The sequence below is a fragment of the Topomyia yanbarensis genome, chromosome 3 (assembly GCF_030247195.1).
Source record: "Topomyia yanbarensis strain Yona2022 chromosome 3, ASM3024719v1, whole genome shotgun sequence".
NCBI lineage: Eukaryota > Metazoa > Arthropoda > Insecta > Diptera > Culicidae > Topomyia > Topomyia yanbarensis.
This window is the reverse complement of record NC_080672.1, coordinates 138881510-138903572: the sequence shown is the minus strand read 5'-3', so window position 1 is coordinate 138903572 and position 22063 is coordinate 138881510. Positions and strand designations below refer to the sequence as shown.

At 42.3% G+C, this 22063-nt stretch overlaps 1 protein-coding gene across 2 annotated transcripts in view; it reads right to left on the bottom strand.

The window, feature by feature from the left end:
* The window catches only part of LOC131694280 (mitogen-activated protein kinase kinase kinase kinase 3), a 33638-nt gene extending 15469 nt beyond the window's left edge, over positions 1-18169 (bottom strand). Inside the window, exons 1-7 of one of the 2 annotated variants that reach the window (XM_058982878.1) lie at positions 17715-18169; positions 5855-6275; positions 5690-5788; positions 5331-5629; positions 5208-5274; positions 4643-4697; positions 4080-4118 (exon numbers count right to left, since the gene is read on the bottom strand). In XM_058982878.1, coding sequence (XP_058838861.1) covers positions 4080-4118; positions 4643-4697; positions 5208-5274; positions 5331-5629; positions 5690-5788; positions 5855-6275; positions 17715-17825 — 1091 coding nt within the window. In that variant the 5' untranslated portion in view covers positions 17826-18169. The remainder of the gene's footprint in view (positions 1-4079; positions 4119-4642; positions 4698-5207; positions 5275-5330; positions 5630-5689; positions 5789-5854; positions 6276-17714) is intronic. The other variant, XM_058982879.1, reaches the window with a different exon arrangement.
* Between the last annotated feature and the right edge of the window lie 3894 nt (positions 18170-22063).

Genomic DNA, 22063 nt, shown 5'->3' with positions numbered 1-22063 from the left:
CCATCACGGGCAAGCGCGTTGGATTTATCGCTATGCTCGACATCGCTGCAGTTAGATTGCATGTAAAAGGTGTAAGTAGAGGTTTGCCCACTACTCAGGTTCTTATATAAATTTGCCCGGAGAACCCTTCTTTTCAGGCCGCCTAGGTTTTTCTTGTTGTTTAGCTGGGGAAGCGAAATAATTTTTGGTACGCATAAATTGGTATATTTCCACCCATTGCTAAAGGTGATCGCTGATCCCCATGGTAGCGACCATTTGCCTATCGCGATTTCAATTGCCAACGGTTTAAGACCATCGGAAACAATTAATGTCTCGTATGACCTCACACTGAACATTGATTGGAAGAGTTACGTGACCGCGATATCCGAGAAAACCGAATCCACTCAAGAAGTTCCTCCAGAGGAAGAGTACAAATTTTTGGCTGGTTTGATTCTTGAAAGCGCGAATCAAGCTCAGACTAAACCAGTACCCAGCGCAAACACCCACGGACGGTCTCCCACCCCGTTGTGGGACCAAGAGTGCTCAGAGCTGTTCGCGGAGAAGTTCACTGCATATAAGACCTTCCGGGAAGACGGGTTACCCGCTAATTATCAACAGTACTGGTCGTTAGAAAGGCGAATGAAGAGTCTAGTGAAAGCCAAAAAACGCAGTTATTGGCGCCAGTTCGTCGACGGGTTAACGAGAGAAACGGCGATGACCACTCTTTGGGGTACGGCTCGACGTATGCGTAACCGAAACAGTATCAACGAGAACGTGTAATATTCAAACCGCCTTCGCCAAGAAGATCTGTTCCGGTACAGAAAACATACCACTCCTCACGCTACCGCGAACGAAACACCGTTTTCGATGGTGGAGTTCTCACTTGCCCTCTTATCGTGCAACAATAACGTTCCGGGGTTAGACAGAATCAAATTCAATTTGTTCAAGAATTTGCCTGATTCTGCGAAAACGCGTTTGTTGAATTTATTGAATAAGTTCCCTGAGGGTAAAATTGTCCCTTATGACTGGAGGCAAGTGAAGGTCATCGCCATCCCAAAACCCGGAAAACCAGCCTCCGACCACAACTCATACTGACCGATTGCAATGCTTTCCTGTATCAGGAAGTTATTCAAGAAAATGATATTGTTTCGCCTCGACAGTTGGGTTGAAGCAAATAGCTTACTGTCAGGCTTCCGCGAAGGCAAAGGATCGAACGATTGCCTTGCGTTGCTTTCAACCGAAATTCAAAGAGCAGCGTGGCATCAGTTTTCCTGGATATTAACGGGGCTTTTGACTCAGTGTCCATCAATGTTCTTTCTGAGAAGCTACATCAGCATGGTCTTTCGCCGATTTTAAGTAATAATTAATTGCCGATTTGCAAGGAACATTACATGATACTTTGGACAATTTGTCTGCTTGGGCTCTTCAGCTGGGTATCGAGTTCTCCACGGAGAAAACTGAGCTGGTCGTATTTTCTAGGAAGCGCGAGCCGGCGCCACTCCAGCTTCTATTAATGGGTGTAACGATCAATCAGGTCTTCACAATTAAATATCTCGGAGTTTGGTTCAATTTTAAAGGTACCTGGGGATGTCACATTAGGTATCTGAAACAGAAATGCCAACAAAGGATCAATTTTCTCCGAACAATAACTGGAACATGGTGGGGTGCCCACCCAGGAGACCTGATCAGGTTGTACCACACAACGATATTGTCGGTGATGGAGTACGGGTGTTTCTGTTTCCGCTCCCCTGCGAACCTGTACCTACACGAACTAGAGATAATCCAGTATCGTTGCTTGCGCATTGCCTTGGGTTGCATGCACTCGACCCATACGATGAGTCTCGAAGTGCTGGCGGGCGTTCTACCGCTGAAAAATCGATTTTGGGAACTCTCACATCGATTGCTCATCCGATGCGACATTTTGAACCCGTTGGTGATTGAAAACTTCGAAAGGCGTTTTATGTCCCTGTACTTCGACTACAAGGCACAGAGCATCAATCCTTCTTCGTATACTCCCAACCGTGTCCGTTTCCTAGATAGGGTAAAGTGCCTATTTTCACCATACTAAGCAGGGTGCCTCACTATTTCATTAGATTCTCGGCCTACAATCAATGTAATGCGTAAAAATTGGCATCGACAGCTTTGCTTCGTTGTTAAGAACCAGTATAATAACATTAAAGCACTGACAACAGTGAAATTCTCGTGTTTGAGCGCAACGAAAACTCGAATCAAGTGCCCCTATTATTGCGCTACCATTTGACTCAATGCGTTGAACAAAGATGGCAGACACTGCTCTAACCAACGGCTTCAAATGGGTAGGGTGATAAAAGAAACATGGCGAAAATGGGCTCATCACTCTACTTCTGATTCTACTGTATTCTTCGACACATCCATGAAGGAAGAGATTCGTGGAATACAGGATCACATACACCCACAAGTGATCCCCAATATATTTTATAATAAATTTCGAGAAGTCGACTGTGACAAAATGTTCTACACTGACGGATCAAATCTCGATGGGTCCACTGGCTTCGGTATCTTCAATAATATTATCACCACTTCATTCAAGCTCATTGATCCTGCTTCAGTTTACGGCGCAGAATTAGCTGCTATTCAGTACACCCTTGGGATCATCAACATTCTGCCCACAGATCACTACTTCATCATCTCGGATAGCCTAAACTCTATCGAGGCTCTTCGTGCGGTGAAGCCCAAAACACAATTCTCGTATTTTCTGGGGAAGATACGGGAGTCCTTGTATACGTTATCTGAAAAATCTTACCGGATTACCTTTGTTTGGGTCCCCTCTTATTGCTCTATCCCGGGTAATGAAAAGGCCGACTCTTTAGCAAAGGTGGGCGCATTAGAAGATGACATCTATGAAAGACCAATTTGCTTCAACGAACTTTTCAGCATCTGTCGTCAGAGGACACTCAAGTGTTGGCAAACCTCGTGGAGCAATGGGGAACTTGGACGATGGCTACATTCCATTATCCCGAAGGTATCAACGAAGCCTTGGTTCTAGGGGATGGATGTGGGTCGGGACTTCATTCGTGTAATATCCCGGCTCATGTCTAAACTCTATGCGTAATGGGCTTGCAGAGAGTGATCTGTGCGCTTGTTACGAGGATTATACGACATCGAGCACGTAGTCTGGGTATGCGCCGAGTATTGTGACGCCAGGTCTCTGTTAAAGGATTCCTTCCGGGCCCGAGGTAGACCACCCAATGTCCTAGTCCGAGATATGCTGACAAATCGCGATCTCCCTTATTTACAATTTCATAAAAAACGATAAATATCCCGATTTAGCCCCTCACTTTTATTTCTCATTTTTAGATGTTCCCTGTCCTGCCTTGTGGGAGCCGACCAGCACCTGGAACCTAATAACTCGTCGCTGCTGCTTACTAATCACTAAACTACACTACCTTCACCTTATGGTGTCGAAACAGCAAATAAAATGCTAACTACAACGTCAATGTTATCTTTACCACATCGATCACAATTTAATGTTAGTTTGGGTTTTTACAACGGTGTTATCACCAGTGTAGTGAATGAAGTAGACTTTCTACAACCAAGAAAGAGCAATTGTCGACGGTGCTCCACTGTTGTAACGCTATACTCCAAAAACGAAAACGACATACGAATGTTTGTATTCAAATTAGTAGAATAGAGGTAAACTGGGCTTTTTTCCGAGATCTTTCTTCACATTCCACTCAGTTACTGGCAAAGTAATTTCAACAGTGATTAAATAATATAACTGCGGAAAGAAATGTTTTCCTTTTTACCTGGCACGGGTAACCATGTGAAATTCGGCTGGGAAACATGATACAATCACCGATGACAGTCGGTATAAGTTGGTTGTGAGTTGGTGAGTGAAGTTATGTGAGTTAGAAAATTGTTATGCTTTAGTGTTACATGGATTAGTATCAACATGGAATCTTGTTTTTGTTTGCTGATAACGTGAGTCTCGTCGGCGAGATCGTAATATTCAGGTGGTTGATGCATGGGTGGGAAAATGAAATTCCAGAAAAAATATGAAGATAAAGGATGAAGAAGGTACACATCTGTTTGGGTGTTTTGATTTGATTTGGGTAGTTTACCTTAACTTCAACTCCTCGTCTATATAATGCAATAGACTCCTAGAAAAAAAAAAAGAGAGAACGAACAGATGGAATGGATTCGAATGAGTTAGCGAGCAGGGTTTTTTGAAAATCAATGACAAAACTGGCTTATTGTTGCGAAGATGCACTTGTGAGGTAATGAATAAATTCACTGAAGCAACAGCTCGTGAGAGAATTTATGGACTTATAGGGCTAAAATTTATTTTTTTTTTGTGCTGTATTACTATCTGTAAGTATGCGTTTGTCAGTGTCAGTGATAAGCATTGTAAGTGTTTGGCGCATGTTTTACGTGTAAAAATGTGTCAGTTTGATTAGGCGATTCATTCTTTAATTTAATCCCGTTTGGAATCTACTTCATTCGCGGGTGCAACAGCATGGAGCTGGAGTTTAGTTAAAGGTATCTTTAATTAATGTTTGCCATCTAAAAGGGGTCCATGATTCGATGGGCCGTGTTAACGGAAATCAAAACTTCAATACTGTGGATCAAAAACATGTTTGGAAAATACTACCAGGCAGTTACACTGGACGTCTCGAATACTTACATATCACTTGGTAGGGTTTCTGGACTAGATGATCGTTCTCTCTCTAACGATGGTTCTGTGAAATTGTAAGAAAAGAAAGCAGTATCAGTTTTCTGAGAATCAAACCGTAACCGAATGTCGGTCTCAAGAAACTTCGGTTAAGTCTGTATAAGAATAGAGCGCTTGATAGTATACGTAGAACAAATGTGTTCAGCTTTTTTACCCTGTATTGCGTACCCTAGCACAGTGTGGCAGTGTAACAAAAATCACAGCGAGTTTTTGAAAAGCACCATTGGAAAATGAAAAAGCAGTTTTTTCTCACAACGTTGGAAATTTTTTTATGAAAATTAATCAATGTATTTGGGTTATTGATAGAATATGACTGCTTCATTTTCGTGAAGATTTTTCCAACGGTGTGCGAAAAAACTGCGTTTTTCGTTTTCCAATATGGCCGCTCATGAGATCATTTTTTCACAGGCATACTATCAAGCGCTCTATTATTACTCACGCTCAACCAACGTTGCTTGAAACTTAATATCACCAACTTAACTATAGATTTTAACTGCGTTCCTGTCATAATACTTACTACACAAATACACCGGACTAGGCGAATGCAGCTTACTCGTAATTCTTTGTGGTCCAATAGCAACAGCCTGAAAGCGAAGTGACGAACAGTCAGCTTGTAACCACCACCATACAACAAACTTACCCCTTCTTCCTCGAAATCGTGGTAGAAGTAGCTTTGGTGCGGACTATGATACTTTTGCAGCAACTCCATCGCCAATCGAATGGACATCTCCGACTGAAAGAAGGCATGCTGCAGTAATCGTTCCGCTGTTGGTCGCTTCTTGGGGTTTTTTGTCAAGGCAACCTTGAGGAACGAGTGAAAATTGGGACTCCATCGGTCCTTATCCTTGAGTGTCGGTGGTTTAAAGCCACTCTTGGACATGAGGAAAAGAGCTCGCATTGGGTGCAGATCGAACATGGGTGGCTGCAGTTCGGCCAACTCTGCGAATGTAAAACCATGTCAACCAAATCTTATAAGACTAGAAATGATATTTTTCTTACCGATAGCAGTTATACCGCAGGCCCAAATATCACACAGATGGTTGTAACCACCCTTCCGTTCCACTGCCGCCACCTCCGGTGCCATCCAGTACGGTGTACCTGGAAAATAAATGAAAATGATTAGGTTACCGCTTAGCACTTCCAGAACAGCTCCGCTTCACTCACCAATAAAACTCCTTCGTTTGTTGATCGTTGCCGTGATCTGAGCCGAAACACCAAAATCCGCCAGCTTCACGTCACCTTTCTCCGTCAGCAGTATGTTCGCTCCCTTGATATCCCGATGGATCTTACCCATCGAGTGCAGATAGGACAGCCCGAGTAGTGTTTCCCGGCACATGTACGCTATCTGCAGTTCGTTCAGCGGACCCGTCACCTGGTAGATGTCCTGCAAGCTACCACCCCCACAGTATTCCATGCAGATCCACAGCTTGTCATGCCGCAGGTATGATCCGTAGTAGGAGATAATGTTTGGATGGCGACAGTCGCGCATCATCACAATCTCCTGCTGGATGATCTGGATGTCATCTCCCTGTTCGATCTTGATCACCTTGATGGCCGCTAGTTCGTTCGATTGGAGTTTCTTTGCCTGGAGGTGCGACAAATGGATTGGGATCATATTTCGTTATCACGTATACATATTACATACACACAAGCGAGTTCACGCAATAGAATTATTTCTTTTATTATATTTTTGGAGTATAACACTTTAACGTAAACCCTTTTCAAAGGTTTGGCACAAAACAAACGAGATTTTCTATCCACTAAAAACTCCTATACTGTCCATAACCGTAAGTCAGTCCCATGTTCTATGGAATTCTATATCTACATGGGACTGATTGCGATTAGAGGGAATATAATACTGATAGATATGACTTATTTTTTGTACTATTGTACCCATGTCGAACCGAGCACCCCGTTTCTCCAATAGAAAATTTTTATCGTTTCCATTTCAAAAATCTTAACTGTATTTTCTGAGTATTTTAAGCATGGATAAATGTTGCTGTACTGAATAGAAAAACTAGATTGTTACGCAATCACAATTGCATAACTAATTCCGTACAATGGATGATTTTGTCAAAGTAGTCATTATCTGCGCTCTGACAGGTGGTGTACTGTTTGACCGGCGAATGAGCATTTTATTTCATTGTTAGTAAGTCCCATTTGATGGCAATGGATGCTGGACACACATAAAATAAATTGTCGGTGAAAAAAGTTTTTCCAGCTTGTGATTTGACGTCGTAACAGTTGCAGCATTTTTCAGTGACCTGTACAAAGCAGACCAGCCGCAACTCAACCGAAGGGAAGGTTCCTCGCAATCAGTTGGTTCACCCTTTACGAAGTATATTAATAGATTTGAATTACCAATTCAAGTGCCGTTACGACATTCCTATTATGTCCCAGACTTTATCTACTCATTTTTTTGCTTATTAGAGTGAAACAATGATGCTTTTATGATCTGTTGCTCACATAGGTTTTTCCACATTCTTCGTGCCAGTTGCTTAGAAGTCATATAACGAGTGAAGATAGGTACATTACTATACTATCCTCTAACTTGTTTTTAAATTAATTATATCTCCTGTAATTTTCATTTCTTCCTTCGTATTCCTTACGTTTTCAGTTTACGCCGGACTCGAAGTCCGTACAAAAAGAATCTCATACATAAATACATACATAAATCTAGCTGGTGGTAAAATTGATGTCAAACAAGATGCGTTATCAAAGATTTTGACTTTGCGTTAAACATTGAACTCGATCGAACCACATCTGATCTTCTTTCAGATCAAAGATATACCGCCAACTATTCTAAACATTTTGGAGAGACCTGACGCAGAAATATTCAGCCGAGACAGATATCTCGAAAGTTTGTCTTGCCCTAAGCAAACAAATGATGTGACTGGCGGTAAGGCTTTTACGAACGGCTACAGCGACTACATATCCGCTCACAAAGTTGAGATCGACAGTGCGTTCACATGGTTATATGAAAAAAAAAATTAAATTTTGCTCCGAGTAACTTTTAGGGTCCCATTTAGTTCCCAGAACAACTCTACACATTTTTAGCTCGATCGGTGAACGGAAATCGTCTTTTTCAAAATAATTCTTCCAAGAGTCGCCCTTTACCTCCTAAAAAACAGATGTCTGATTTTTGTCAAGGAAACAAAGTCTAGAAGACCGCGAAACGATCTGATGCTTGTGGAAAAAGTTATTAAGTAAAAACCGATTGATGTCCTGAAGATTGATGAAAATTTCACTTTCCATAGCATCACTGCTGCTGAAGGTCGAATTACATACAAAATTTTTAACTTTCTCTTAGTAAGTACAAAAGAAGCTCTCAATTTTTCCATCAAAACTCTTGCGAAGTGGCCAAACAGTATAGATAGATGATTTAGAAACATTAAGAGAAAATTAAAACAAATTTGCGTATAATTGGACAACCAAAAGTAGTGGTGCTAGGAAAAATGAATATTTTATCAATCGTCAGAGCATCAATCGGTTTCTGCTTAATAACTTTTTTCTCAAGAGTCAGATCGTTTCGTGGTTTTCGAGACTTTGTTTCTTTGTTAAATTTCCCATAAAAATCACATAACGTTTTATTTTTAGGAAGTCATGGGCGACTCCTGGAGGAATTATTTTGTGAAAGTTAATTTTCCCATGCAAAATCCTATGTAAACTTTAAACAGTGGGCGCAAAAATATAGTTTCAGGGATGGAGCTAAGAATTTGCACAGTTGTTCTAGGTTGCTAGACTCTGATTTCCCACCCTAGTGTTCACCCATTCGATTTCGCTATTAACAGATCCCCGTGGGAGTAGGTTTTAAATGGCGACCGCACAGGATGAAACAAAATTGAATGTCTCTTCAAAATTATATCGGGTGATGTTGGAAACGACAGATGGCACTGTTATGCCCAATTACGTCTTGTTCGACAAGGTTCGTCTCAGCCTGTTCCACTACCCGACCAGGAGAAAATAACTGGCCAATAACCTGAGCATACTATTTTCTGGTATCATACCAAAACCTGGTATTATTTGATTATTAATACCTCATTGAGGTATTAAGCAGGTTTTGAAAAAAACATTCTTCAATACCTGCCTAATACCTCAATGAGATATAATACTTTATTTTAGTATTATATATGTATTCCAGTGATTTTTACAAATACCAAATCAATACCTTATTGAATACCTTCATACAGTGAATTTTGTCATTGGAAGATTGAAAAGGTTTTGTTATTAATAGGGTATTATAATAACTTGTTTCATTATCAACTAGTTATTCCTAGTACATGTCTCAGTTATTATTGAAGGTATTTTACCTCGTATGCAAGGCTCCTCAATACCTTATTGTGGTGTTCAAGTATTGAGTACAGCATACCTGAATTTAGCATTTTGAAGTTATTTTCTTCTACTCGTGTACCACGCTTCTTGTATTGCAGTAAACAGAAACGAGTGGACCATTGTAACAATAAGCTCCCAATGGGTCAAATGCGCAGAAAAAGATTAGAATGACTTTTACACTGGAAATACTGACGAGTGCGCCTATTGTGGAATGAATCCACATGATCTGTTACTATGACCCGCGCATAAAATTTGCTACACCGTTAAAAAGGTGGCCTACTTTATTGCCATTGAATGTGATATGAACTATTTATCTTTCTTTGAAACTGAGAAAACCAGCGATAAAGCTTTTTATAATATTCGCCATTTCTTAACTTGAACTCTTTCAGTTGAAATGTTTGTGTCGTGCAACTCAAGCACATTCATCATTTACCCTTTTATCCTTTTCACATTTGAGAACAAATCTATTTATTATGAATACATTTGAATGGGTCTGACAGTGTATTAGCGTGGTCTGGTGCCTTTGGTTAAGTACTAGTTTTGAACCCCTTTGTTGTTTACATTGGCTTTCATGTTCAGTTCGACTTTCGAACAATAATTTAGTGTAAAACTGGCAATGGCACTTATTCTGAGTTACTTTATAACACTCACTTATTTTACAAAGCATATCAAGATTTCAGCGCCCCCCTATGATTGGCGCCACGGGCCTGGCGACTGTCACCATACGGGGTAATAAGTTGCTTCTGTGTGGTGTGTACATCCTTCTCGATAGACGTCATGGCGCGTGCGACGCCACTATGCCGAGAAAAACACTGCCAAGAAACGGTAGATGCCCGATATACTGGTGGAGTGCCGAGATTGCAGCTCTAGCCTGCCTCAGAGCTAGACGTAGGATGCAAAGAGCTCGCACCGAGGATGCAAGAGAGAACCGCCGTGAAGTGTTTCGAGCTGCGAAATTGGCCCTTAACAAGGCCATTAAAAGCAGCAAGAGAGCGTGTTTCGACAACCTGTGTGAGAGTGCCAACGCGAATCCGTGGGGTGACGCCTACCGGATTGTGATGGCCAAGACCAAAGGGGGCTCCTCACCCCCAGAACGGTCTCCGGACCGGTTGGCAACGATTATCGAAGTACTCTTCCCGTCTCGAGCCACAAGCCCCTGGCCACCTGCACTACGAGACAGTGCGGGCACGGTCGAAATGGTGGCTCCAGTGACGAATGAAGAACTACTCGCAGTGGCTAAATCCCTAGCAATGAACAAAGCTCCAGGGCCGGATGGAGTTCCAAACAACGCTCTCAAGGCAGCGATCATAGCGAACCCGAACATGTTCAGGCTAGCTATGCAGAGATGCCTTGACGAGTGCCGTTTCCCCGATAGATGGAAAAGGCAGAAATTGGTGCTGTTGCCGAAGCCCGGGAAGCCGCCAGGCGACCCATCGGCGTACAGACCAATCTGTCTGATCGACACGACTGGCAAATTGCTTGAGAGGATCATCCTCAACAGGCTCACCCCGTACGCGGAAGGTACGGACGGTCTGTCAAGCAACCAGTTTGGCTTTCGGAAGGGTAAGTCCACAGTGGACGCTCTCAACTCAGTGATAAATACTGCCGAGATAGCGATCCAACGAAAAAGGCGAGGTATTCGATACTGTGCGTTAGTGACACTCGACGTGAAGAACGCATTCAACAGCGCAAGCTGGGATGCCATCGCGCTCTCGTTACACCGGCTTAGCCTACCGGGTGGTCTGTACTGGATCTTGGAAAGTTACTTCCAGAACCGCGTACTGCTATACGAGACCAATGCCGGTCAGAAAAGGGTTCCGATTACCGCCGAAGTCCCGCAGGGCTCGATCCTAGGCCCGTGGCTATGGAACCTCATGTATGACGGGGTTCTGAGACTGAAGTTCCCTCCTGGAGTCAAGATCGTCGGCTTTGCTGACGACGTAACCTTGGAGGTCTACGGGGAGTCAATTCCTGAGGTAGAACTAACCGCAGAACACGCGATCAGCACGGTGGAGGAATGGATGAGCGCGAGAGGCCTGGAGCTCGCTCATCATAAGACGGAGGTAGTTATCGTCAACAACCGCAAGTCGGCACAACATGCAGTTATCCATGTGGGAGAAGTCGCGATCACTTCACAGCGAAGTCTGAAGTCTCTCGGAGTCATTATAGACGACATGCTGACCTTCGGCAGCCATGACGACTATACATGCAAGAGAGCGTCGACTGCTGTTGCGGCTCTATCGAGAATGATGTCCAACAGCTCAAAGGTGTGCGCCAGTAGACGTAGGTTACTGGCAGGCGTTGCCGTATCTATCCTCAGGTACGGCGGCCCGTCATGGTCAAGAGCACTGAGGGTAACCAGTTACCTACAGAAACTGGAGAGCACCTACCGCGTGATGTGCCTCAGAATGATATCTGCCTACCGCACGGTATCACACGATGCATCCTGCGTGATAGCGAGCATGATGCCAGTCGGGCTGGTCATCCGGGAAGTTGAGGAGTGCTTTGAGCTACGTGGAAATAGGGGAGCCCGCGAGCGCACCAGGGTGACCTCGGTCGTCAGATGGCAGCGTGAGTGGGACAACTCCTCGAAAGGTAGGTGGACCCACCGGCTGATACCTAGCATATCCAGCTGGGTGGGAAGACCCCATGGGGAAGTTCACTTCCACCTGACACAATTCCTGTCAGGCCATGGCTGTTTCCGACAGTACCTCCACAGGTTCGGGCACGCGGAGGTCCCAGTCTGCCCGGACTTCCCAGGTGTAGACGAAACTGCCGAACACATACTGTTCGTATGTCATCGGTTGGACGTCGAAAGAAGAGCAATGCTTGACGTCTGTGGCTGGGACACAACCCCTGATACCCTTATTCAGCGGATGTGTCAATCGGTGGAGAAGTGGAACGCAGTCTCGGCTGCTACCATCCAGATTGCCAGTAGGCTACAGGTAATCTGACGAACCGAGCAACAGACGACGGGCACGGCTAACTAGTGATTGGTTAGCTGGAGCGAAAAAGGCCAAGCGCAAAAAAGGGAGTGAATGGTCTGTTCATGCCGAGGCAGGTTTGGCACAGCGAAAGGCAACCGCGTAAGGGGTAAACCCAGCCACCCCGAAGCAAGACAGAAGAGTGAGTGTATAGGCGTATAAGTGGACTGCCTCATGCCAAGACGGGAGGGTCGTAGCGTAGTATGTTGGGACTTAGCTATCGATACCTCATGGCGTGGCAGAGGAGTGAAAGGGTGAGCATCCAAGTCAGTCTCACACGGCATGTTAAGGGTGAGCACAAAAGTCAGCCTCACATGGTATGGTAGAGGCTAGCACAAAAGTCAGCCCAGCAAGGAATGAAAAAGGTGAGCACCCAAGTCAGCCTCACATGGTATGGGTGGGGCGAGCACAAAAGTAAGCCCAGCAAGGAATGAGTAAGGTGAGCACACAAGTCAGCCTCGCATGGAACGTAAAAGGTGAGCGCAAAAGTCAGCCTCATGTGGGAGTGTTTGAGAGTGAATCAAAGTGCGATTGAGAGAGCACCCAGGTAAGCCTCATACAGGATGTATGAACGCGTGAGAGTAAATGAGTACATTTAGTACAGCCATCCCCCCAGAAGTAATACCGAGAGGTAGCTCCTGGGAGGAATGATGGCGGAGCCCAATGGAGTTTAGTCGGTATTAATGGCTGGTCACCATTCGAGCCCGACACGCCCCCAGTGCACCCCGTGTGGTAGATTGGACCCTACCAATAGCATAGCACGTGTACTGGGCTAGGACGTAAAGGTCTTCTCCATTGTAAAAAAAAGACGTCATGATGTCGATGTCATTGATGCGCAAATTTGGTCGGTGTTAAGTCAGACCGCACCAAGTCCCAAAACATCAAAAAATGAGTTAATGATAGCACTGGATAAAGAATTTCTTCATCTACATTCCATGAAACAATAAACAAGAATTATGGTAAAAATTGTTTTCCAATTATAATGTAAAGGATGCTGCGATTCAAACTTTAAACGCGTTTTTCTCGAAATCAATGCACTGTCACTTAGTCCGGTCTGACCTAACACTGACCATTTGATCTATTCTGACATTTGTTGCAGAGGCTCTGACAATGAAATTGTTCCTGTGTGTGGCGATTATAAGTAGGAAAATTTGAATGAAGCAAAGGCATTGAATTATAGGAGAATCGATTGCGTTGCACTTATGGAGTATTTGTAACATCTTAATTGGGCACCTCTTTCGGAACTAGAGCATATTTATGATATGGCGGTGCTATTTCGCGGTACCTTGTATCAATGGCTTAGCTTAAACTTGCCTTTCGCAAAACGGCCCATTTCTCCTCCGTGGACTACACCATGTTTGCGCGAGCTAAATCAGGAGCGCAACAGCTGGCAGCGCAAACATCGTCGTTAGCGCACTTCAGAAACAAAACATAATAATCCAGTGATGAATAAGATGGATTGAATGCCGGATTGTACAAAGCACACGTAATGCGGGTTTAGACTGATCTTAGCCGAAATCCTGCTGGAGCTTTATGTGCTCGAAGCGAAAATGTTTTTCTATTACTCTGAGCGCTCGACTCGACGAAATTGAATCAACATCTGCTGTAGATTCTTCTGAGCGGTTTGCACAATTTTTTGTTGAGTTCCTGAAAACTTAGTGGATTTGAGTACATTTTTAATAACTCCCGACCTGGTTATTGCCGCTGCATGTTCGCAATCGTACTCAGCGAGACCGGATGACGTACGGAGCTGTCGTTTATAGTCGTTGTGCTGCTTTCTTAGCCGAACCTTTGTGCAATATTTTTTAATAAATCGTTTGAGCATGGTTCGGCGATTTGGAAGCAGTCGTTCATATTCCTGGTATAGAAGAGCAGTGATCGTCAAAATGTAAGGATCTATCATGACATAACTAGCTTATCGGCAGTAGCAAAGATATTTGAATTTCATGTCAAATTGCATTACGCAGATGAAGGAAAAGGCACAAATTAATGCAGTGTAAACCGACTTAAAGGCGGCGTTTGACAGTATCGACCATCGAATACTTTTGAAGAAAATGTCCTAATAAAGTGATAGAGTCCTACGTTTGCAGCTTGGCTCCAGCGTCTCTTCGCAGTTTACCAACAAACCAGGAGACACAAAGTGCAGCATAGTGACGCCAAATATGTATGTGTTGTTCTTCAACGATGCAACTTTGCTGCTTGATTTTGGATGCAAAATTGTTTACACAGATGACATGAAATTGTTTTGTTGGGTTTCAAGAGCTACTGGAAACATTCGTTAGCTGGTGTTGTAGAAATTATTAGCATCACTGAATATCAGATAACTTTCCACCGCATAGTCAATCCAATATTTACGTCTACCAATTCGAGGGGCAAAGACTCAACAGTTAATTACGTCACCGACATTGGCGTCTTGTTGGATGCTAAGCTAACATTCAATCTGCATCGTCCAGCTTTAATCTCGAAAGCAAGGATCCACACTGCTTGAAGGCTTTATACTGTTTGTTGGTTAGCCCCCTATTCGAAAATACCAGTCTAATTTGGAGTCCTCGTCAACGGAATGGAACGGAACGGAACGTGGAATATACGGATTGAACGTGTGCAGAAATGACTTCTTCAATTCGCTTTACGAGGCCTTCCCAGGCGGGGTCCTTTGGATCTACTACCGCACCTGATCGGTTTTGACTTAGTAAAACGACGCAGAATAATTCAACAAGCGGTTTTTGTGGGGAAGACTATCAACGCCGAAATCGACTCTCCAAAGATTCTATACTTTTTGACTTCCGCACCTCGTAACGACCACTACGCTCAACTGGGCGGTTTAAGCGCCACTCTCTAATCGATAGACCACCCACCAGATGAAGATTTGCTCGATCTGGGACCTTTCAAGGGAAGGTTCCATTAATCCCTAATACGGAAGCAAGCTAGCTGACTCAAAACGTGTCTAATGTACCTGAAGAGACCTAAACTGCAATCGGGATGTCTGTAAATCCGAATACAATGTCCGTCGCCACGGGTTTTCTCATCATTGGCAAAGTACAAATCCCTCGACAGACTGACCAAATGGAAGTAATGTAAAATGTAATGTAAATATATAACATATGTCCACGGCTCCTTTGAGCTCACGCATCTAGCTGTGTCCAAAAAACGATTTTATAAAGACGGTTTATTCAATGCTCAAAGGGGAGAACTACAAATTACTCACTTTACGTAAACCCAAACTAAAAGGAATCACTGGCCTCTACTGACAGACCACTGCTCTTAGACCTCATTTGGCCAAGTAAGAAAAGGCCCTTGGTAGTGCCTACAGGAAATGCAATCAAGCGTGTTAAACATCCAAACACATATGCGATTCCCCAGCTCTCGCCACAACCAGCATGATCTCAGTGTTCTTCGGTAAATGATTCCCAAATCCTGAAACGATACGATTGCTTCACTAGGGACGTTGCGATATTTTCGATACTAGTACGGAATCGATACTTCTGTTTCCGATGCTCGATTTTTTGGTATCGATACTTCAATCACGATACTTTACTGATATCGATACAATCTTCACGATATCGAAAAGAATCGAAAGAACCAGTAGTTGGAAGTATTCGATTCGGAATTATGAACGAGTTTGGAATTATTTCCGAGTGAAATGTGATTACCTATTCAGGCTAAACCATTGCGGAATCGGTTGTTACATTTGAGTTGCTACAATAATTGGAGCACCAATCGCATTTGATGAAAAAATCGATTCCGAACATTGCCCATTATTTGACAGTCCATGAGACTTTCTGATCAGCCAAATTATTCATTGTTTATCTTTTCTGACATTCGACGTCTGACATAATCGTCGACTGGATTCAACATCAAACGAATCAGATCAATAAAATATATTTGTCGAATGGGTTTTTCTGTTCGCAGGAGCAGAGCAAAACGTTAACTGACAAAACCCACTACTGAATTTCCAAACAACGGTTTGCAGATTACCTAATTCAGGGAATTAAGCTACTGTAAAAGCACAGATTAACAGACATAACACTGGAAAACAATGCTTCGTCCGCTTTAACGGTCATTTTAAATATATTTGTAGTTGGGACTGTGCCCACTTTTGAAATTATGGCGCCACTGACCTATGAACAAGCAGATGGGGGATAGACCACTAGTGAAAAATTGTTCCCAAACCTGAGGGGTAACCCATCAGCAAATGAGTCTTTGGCAAATGAGTGGAGCTAGTGTTCTGGGAAAATTGCCGGATCGATGTTTTTGTGGGAATTCCCTCATAGTGTTATGTCTGTTAGTCTGTGGTAAAAGTGCGGAATCGAATGGCGATACTTTCAAGTATCGATACTACGACTACGATTATATCGAAAGTATCAGTACTTGCATTCGATACCAGTATCGATTCTAAGTATCGATGTATTTTAATATCGAAACGTCCCTGCTTCACACAACACATTAAGGTTCTTTAGGAACCTTAACTTGACGGACGATTCAGAATATACAGACGCATCAGAAACAGAACAACTCTGAAAGTGTCAACATCATAAACTTAAAAATGCATATTTCAACATTGCCAAATTCATTTTTGTCCTAATTGTCTAATTTGAAAAACCTGAGGGTTTTTGGCGAAATAGTCAAATTTAAACAAGAAATAATGTATAATAATAATAATGAGTTCGCTCAAAAACAAGTAAATAGCAAAAACGAGAAAGCTCCCGTTCGGTTTTCATTCGACGTCTGCTTTTGAAGAACTAACTTCTTCCAAAATCTAACAAACGACAGAAGTTTTCAGTTTCTGTAACCTTGCCAAGTGTTTTGTAATATACCAACGCGTGACTTCCTCCACACCCGCAAGCATTGCACAAATAGCCTCGTAAAATCGAACTTAATTGATTTACAATTAGGCAGGTACCTACCACCGTCCGTCCCGCCTACCGATGTAATGTCCGAACGAAAGCAGCAAAGGGTACAAAACAAAAAAAATGCAGTCAAACAGCCAACCCCACAACCAAACCGTTAGTATGGGGATTCCACGAGCAGCTGCGCGGCCAATCAGGTAACGGAAGGTGCCAGCAAACACACAGCCTTACGTGTTTACCGATTGCTCACAGAATAAATAGCATTTCTCTTATCAGTCATGTGATAAATAATGCCAAATTGCGCTCTTGTCGAAAAAAGCGATACGACGACGGATGCGACGCGTTGGAAAAAAAGCCAGAAAAAGAATTAGGAATATCGCGCATATCAAGGCCAAATTGATCGGCCCCGTTCCGTCGTCGTCATCTCCAACATTGTCGCAATCTCGTGATCGAACGCAACGAAACAACGGACCGATGAGACTAAACAATTTTGTAGGTCGCACAAAATGCACTTTCAAATTGCATTATTATTAGTATTATCAACACACGCATGCCGCTCTCGCTTTCGGTTTCCCTGTTCCGCCTTCCTTAAACCTAGCGCTCGTTTCGAAGTTCGTACTCGTTTGCTCGGTTTATTGTTTACCCACATATCGTTGCTAATTAAAATCTTTCCTCGTTCAACATGTCTAATTGATTCCCCGGGGATTACGAACTTAAGCGGTGTGCCGTTCTAAAATTATCTCCACTAGGAAGACCCGAACATGTAACCAAGGCTATCGAATGCACTCCCGGAAGAATCTTCCTTGCGAGCTAGCAGCAGACGGAGGAGGCACAACAAAGAAAGCCCTCTACACCACTCACCTTGTACACATCTCCGTAGGTCCCGGAGCCGATCTTGTGGATCAGCTCGTACTCGTCCTCCGGATTGCGGCGCGAAATTCCGGAACTCAGTAAACTAGTTGCGTGGGCCATTCTGTCAACATTTTTTTCTGCTCCTCGCCTCCAGCCAGCCTGATGGAGCAGCAGCAGCTTTGCGTTACCAAAATGCCCTTTTCTCACTGCTCACTTGCCCTTGTTTTTGCTGACTTTCTGCCAAACTACAGCCAGTGGATCCTTTTAATCGGGAAATAACACTATCCCGTAGGATGGCCTATTTTCGCATCTATACGGTCACGAAACAACAGCAAAAGCAGCAGCAGTAATTAGCTGAAACTGTTCTCCTTAATTTGTTAATTTCGCGTTACACACCTCTGTACCCGTGCACTGTTGCGAATGAAATTTTTCTCCTTCTGAACACTGCTGACGACTGACGGATAGCTGTTTTGACAGTTCTTTTCGCTGCGAGTGTTGAACGTTGCAAAGGAGCCCAAAAAGAGAATATTATCTCGATGATTGTGCATGACGGGTAGGTTGCTGTCTGAACTAAATAAATTTGCATGAGAGGGCAGCTGTGTTCGTTACAAATCGATTAACTGAATAATGAAATTTTCGACGAAACTCACTACACGGTAAGAAAAACTTTACCCATTTTATGTATTCAAATTGCTCATTTTCGGAAGTGATTTGAACTGTAAAAAATGGGTATTTTTTGTTTCTAATGATGAGTACTCTTTATCCATTTCACAACTATTCGATGAGGTAATGTCAATGGGTATATTGATCTTAATAATGGGTGAAAAATCCTTAAGAAGTATGTCAAGCGAGTTAACCTGTAAACTAAGGATCGGATCCTGCAAATTATCTGCCTGCATCGGAGGACGTTGCAAATATGCGCCAGTTCGGCGTTTTTAGAGCAGTTAAAAGATCCAGCCATCAAAAATATATCCAGTTGGCGGTTTTATTTTGTTAAGTAGTTTTAGTATAGGATCTCTATCTAGATTCCTATACTTTTATAAACAGACAATAATGTGAATGAATGTTATTTTATGTTTTTTTCAATTCAGAAATAATTCTGTTAACAGGTTTTTTGCATTCTGGTGCGATTTTCATGAATGGGTATTTTTTACGCATTTTGTTGTAACAGTTCCATGAAAAATAATAGGTACAACATACCCAGGTTGACGTACAGGGTCTGTACTCATTTATGGGTACAAACTCTTTACCTATTTAATGGGTTGTTCCATTTTTATTGAAAATGCGTAGTTTTCTACGCATTAATGGGTACTTTATTTTATCAGTGAGTAAACCACGCATCTGACGCTGAAAATAAAGTTTCGACTTTTATTTTCAACAACTCACATTGCACGTTGATTTAAAGCAGCAAAATAAATATTCTCACGTTAAACTGCACGGGGGACAGCAAGTAAACAAACCGAACATGGTATTGAAAGATCGGTTTTGTTATGCACCAAGTATCATCCTCCAAGCAAAATTGTTCTAAATTTTTAGTACGATTAGTTATCGACCAAGGACATCACTGCTACCTAGCTATAGGCGCAGCCGTATGTATTTTTTTACCAGAGCTGACGTTGCGTATCTCGAAACGAACTTTTTTTTGTATAAATGCAGACCCGGAGAAATCGTTTCGATTTAAATGCATAATGTGACTCCAGTATTATGAACTACGTCTTAAACAGAATTGGTGTGAATCTTACTCGATTTTAATCGGCCCAAACGCAAAATATAATTTAGGATGGGACTCTGAAGTAAATTTTAGATTCAACCAATATGCAGAACCAGGAATGGGAATTATCATTCATTCGCATGATTCGCGGCGAATCCATTAATTGCTTTGACAACAGCCAGACGTTCATTCACGATCCGACTAAAACTTTCTAAAAGAACACAACTGAACGTAGGTAGAGATGAACTTCCGAAGATGTGAGCCAGGTAAAGGAATGACACGTGCCATGTTGAATGAAGAAGATCGTGTTCTTCATTCGCGGATTGAATCGGAAGATTGTACTGTGAACATTCACAAGTGAATCAACTTTTAGTTCACAAATGAATGTGGCATTGTATTCTCTGGTTGGGTTAGGTCAACTTTATAGTGCAAATGTACACTATAATCAATGTTGAGAAGTAGATTGCACTAGAATCCACTTGAAATTGATATTGTTCAATTAATAATTTCGTATTTTTCAAACAATCCATGTTACGGCTCCGCGGTTCGGTTTTCTCGTATGGCGGTGAGGGTAAATTCATTACTGCGTAGACAGCAGGGTGCATTTTAAAATGTTCCTTTTAAAATTTTTGAGCATCAGCGGTGCTTGCTTATATACGCAATTCTCATCTGCTTTGAAGTGGAATTTTCTGTCCTCTTCCTGGATAACTTGCAAAAGGATCTTTTTTTGAGTACAGCGTCGTTTCATTCTAAAAATTGTTTTTTATTACCAGCACATTGCAAACTACTAACTCAACAATAAGAGATCACCAAGTGAAAATTTCATTGGTCTATAAACAAGAACGACAAGTTTTTTTTTATTAGAACGATCCGGTGAATGTTGTGAAATGAATCTTTGTGAATAAAAGAATGCATTCATTTGTGATCCTTTCTGCTTTCATTTAAAACACTACGTATGCAATGGAGAATGAATCATAGCCGGGCGCTGTCACTTTTTTTCAGTTTTGTGTTTTGCTTCTCGCTTTCGCATGAACGCGTAAGTTTGCACAAGAAGGGTTGCCGAGATCGGGTTTCACAGTAAGAGCATGTCGGTGGATGATTTCAAATTGATCATTTCGTGAAATGATTTTTCCCATGCCTGTGCAGAACAAATCCTTATGATCCTGCCAACGAGTCCTGATGTAGCTTGTCTAGGCCATTTATATGTGGAGTGACCTCAGGGGTCAATCAAAATGATTTTTTCGATTTTTTCATTACCCAAGCACAAAAAATCCTGGAGGATGGGACTCTGAAGTAAATTCTCCATTCAAGCGATGTGCAGAACAGATCCTTATGATTCTGCCAACGAGTCCTGGTGTAGCTAGTCAAGGCCATTTATATGTGGTGACCTCAGGGGTCAATGAAAATAATTCTTTTTCTTGACCCAAGCACAAAAAATCCTGGATGATGGAACTCTGAAGTAAATGCTAGATTCAACCGATGTGCAGAGCAGATCCTTATGATCCTGTCAACAAGTCCTGATGTAGCTAGCCAAGGTCATTTATGTGTGGAGTGATCTCAGGGGTCAATCCAAATGATTTTTTTTATTATTTCTTTAGTGAACTTGCGCTCTTCGATCTTTCTCCTATTTTCAGCGTGCGCAACTGGTGTAGATGATGGGTAAGTTTTTTGTCTAACATTTATTCCTTATTGCTTTGAAAGTTGGATTTTTTATGCACTTCGCTATTACACTTTTTTCACGGTTGCCAAATGAAATGATATGAAAACGACAAAGAATTAACTTTTTCCATCAAATTTATTGTGAAAACCGGGATACTGGCAGCCATGCTAACCTCCTAGCTACTAAAAGTAAGAAGAAGTTTGTTTTTGACACTTTTCTATGTCAATAATTTGTCAGGTCGAAGGAGTTGCACTTTTGATCACACTTTTGATTCATCACACTTTCATACTGTGCACTTCGATTTGGTGGAAACTGTGCAATAACACAAGATGCGCATTAGTTGCCCACTCTGCCAATAGAGAAAAAAAGAAAGGCGCAAATTCAAAATTTCTGTTTACAACTGCAACCAGAAGAGTATTGGTGATTTGCGGGAAAACCAAAATTAGTCATGCGACACCGATGATTCAGCTCATGAACAGGCAAAGTGATACAGTTTGCTTTTTTCCACCCGCAATTGAGTCGTAGCTTACAACAAAAACTTCATTTTCTTCTCGAAAAAAGCTTACTACTGCCAAAATATGAATGAAACGAGTAAGAAATTTAGTTTTATTTGCAATTATTCTGAAATTACAGCCATTTGCAACTATTTGGAGCATATATTCCTTCGAAATGTTATCGGGGTATTATTGTGGTTATAAAATATCGTTCCATAAATGAAGTTCCAACTCGAAACCGAGACCCAATCAAGACCAATGTCAAACTCCGTCATAAGACTATCAAAGAGAAGGGCTGGCTGTGTACGATACAAAGCTGACACTTTCCTATTAGCCTGATATATTTTTTCCTCGCGTCATCTGCAGAGTTTCATGGATTTACACCATCTCATGAAGCTTTAGCTTAACTTAGGAAGAACGGAAAATGATGTTGCAGCGGCTACGGTGCTCAATAAATTACATTTAAGAACAGCACAAATATAGCCCTGCGAAT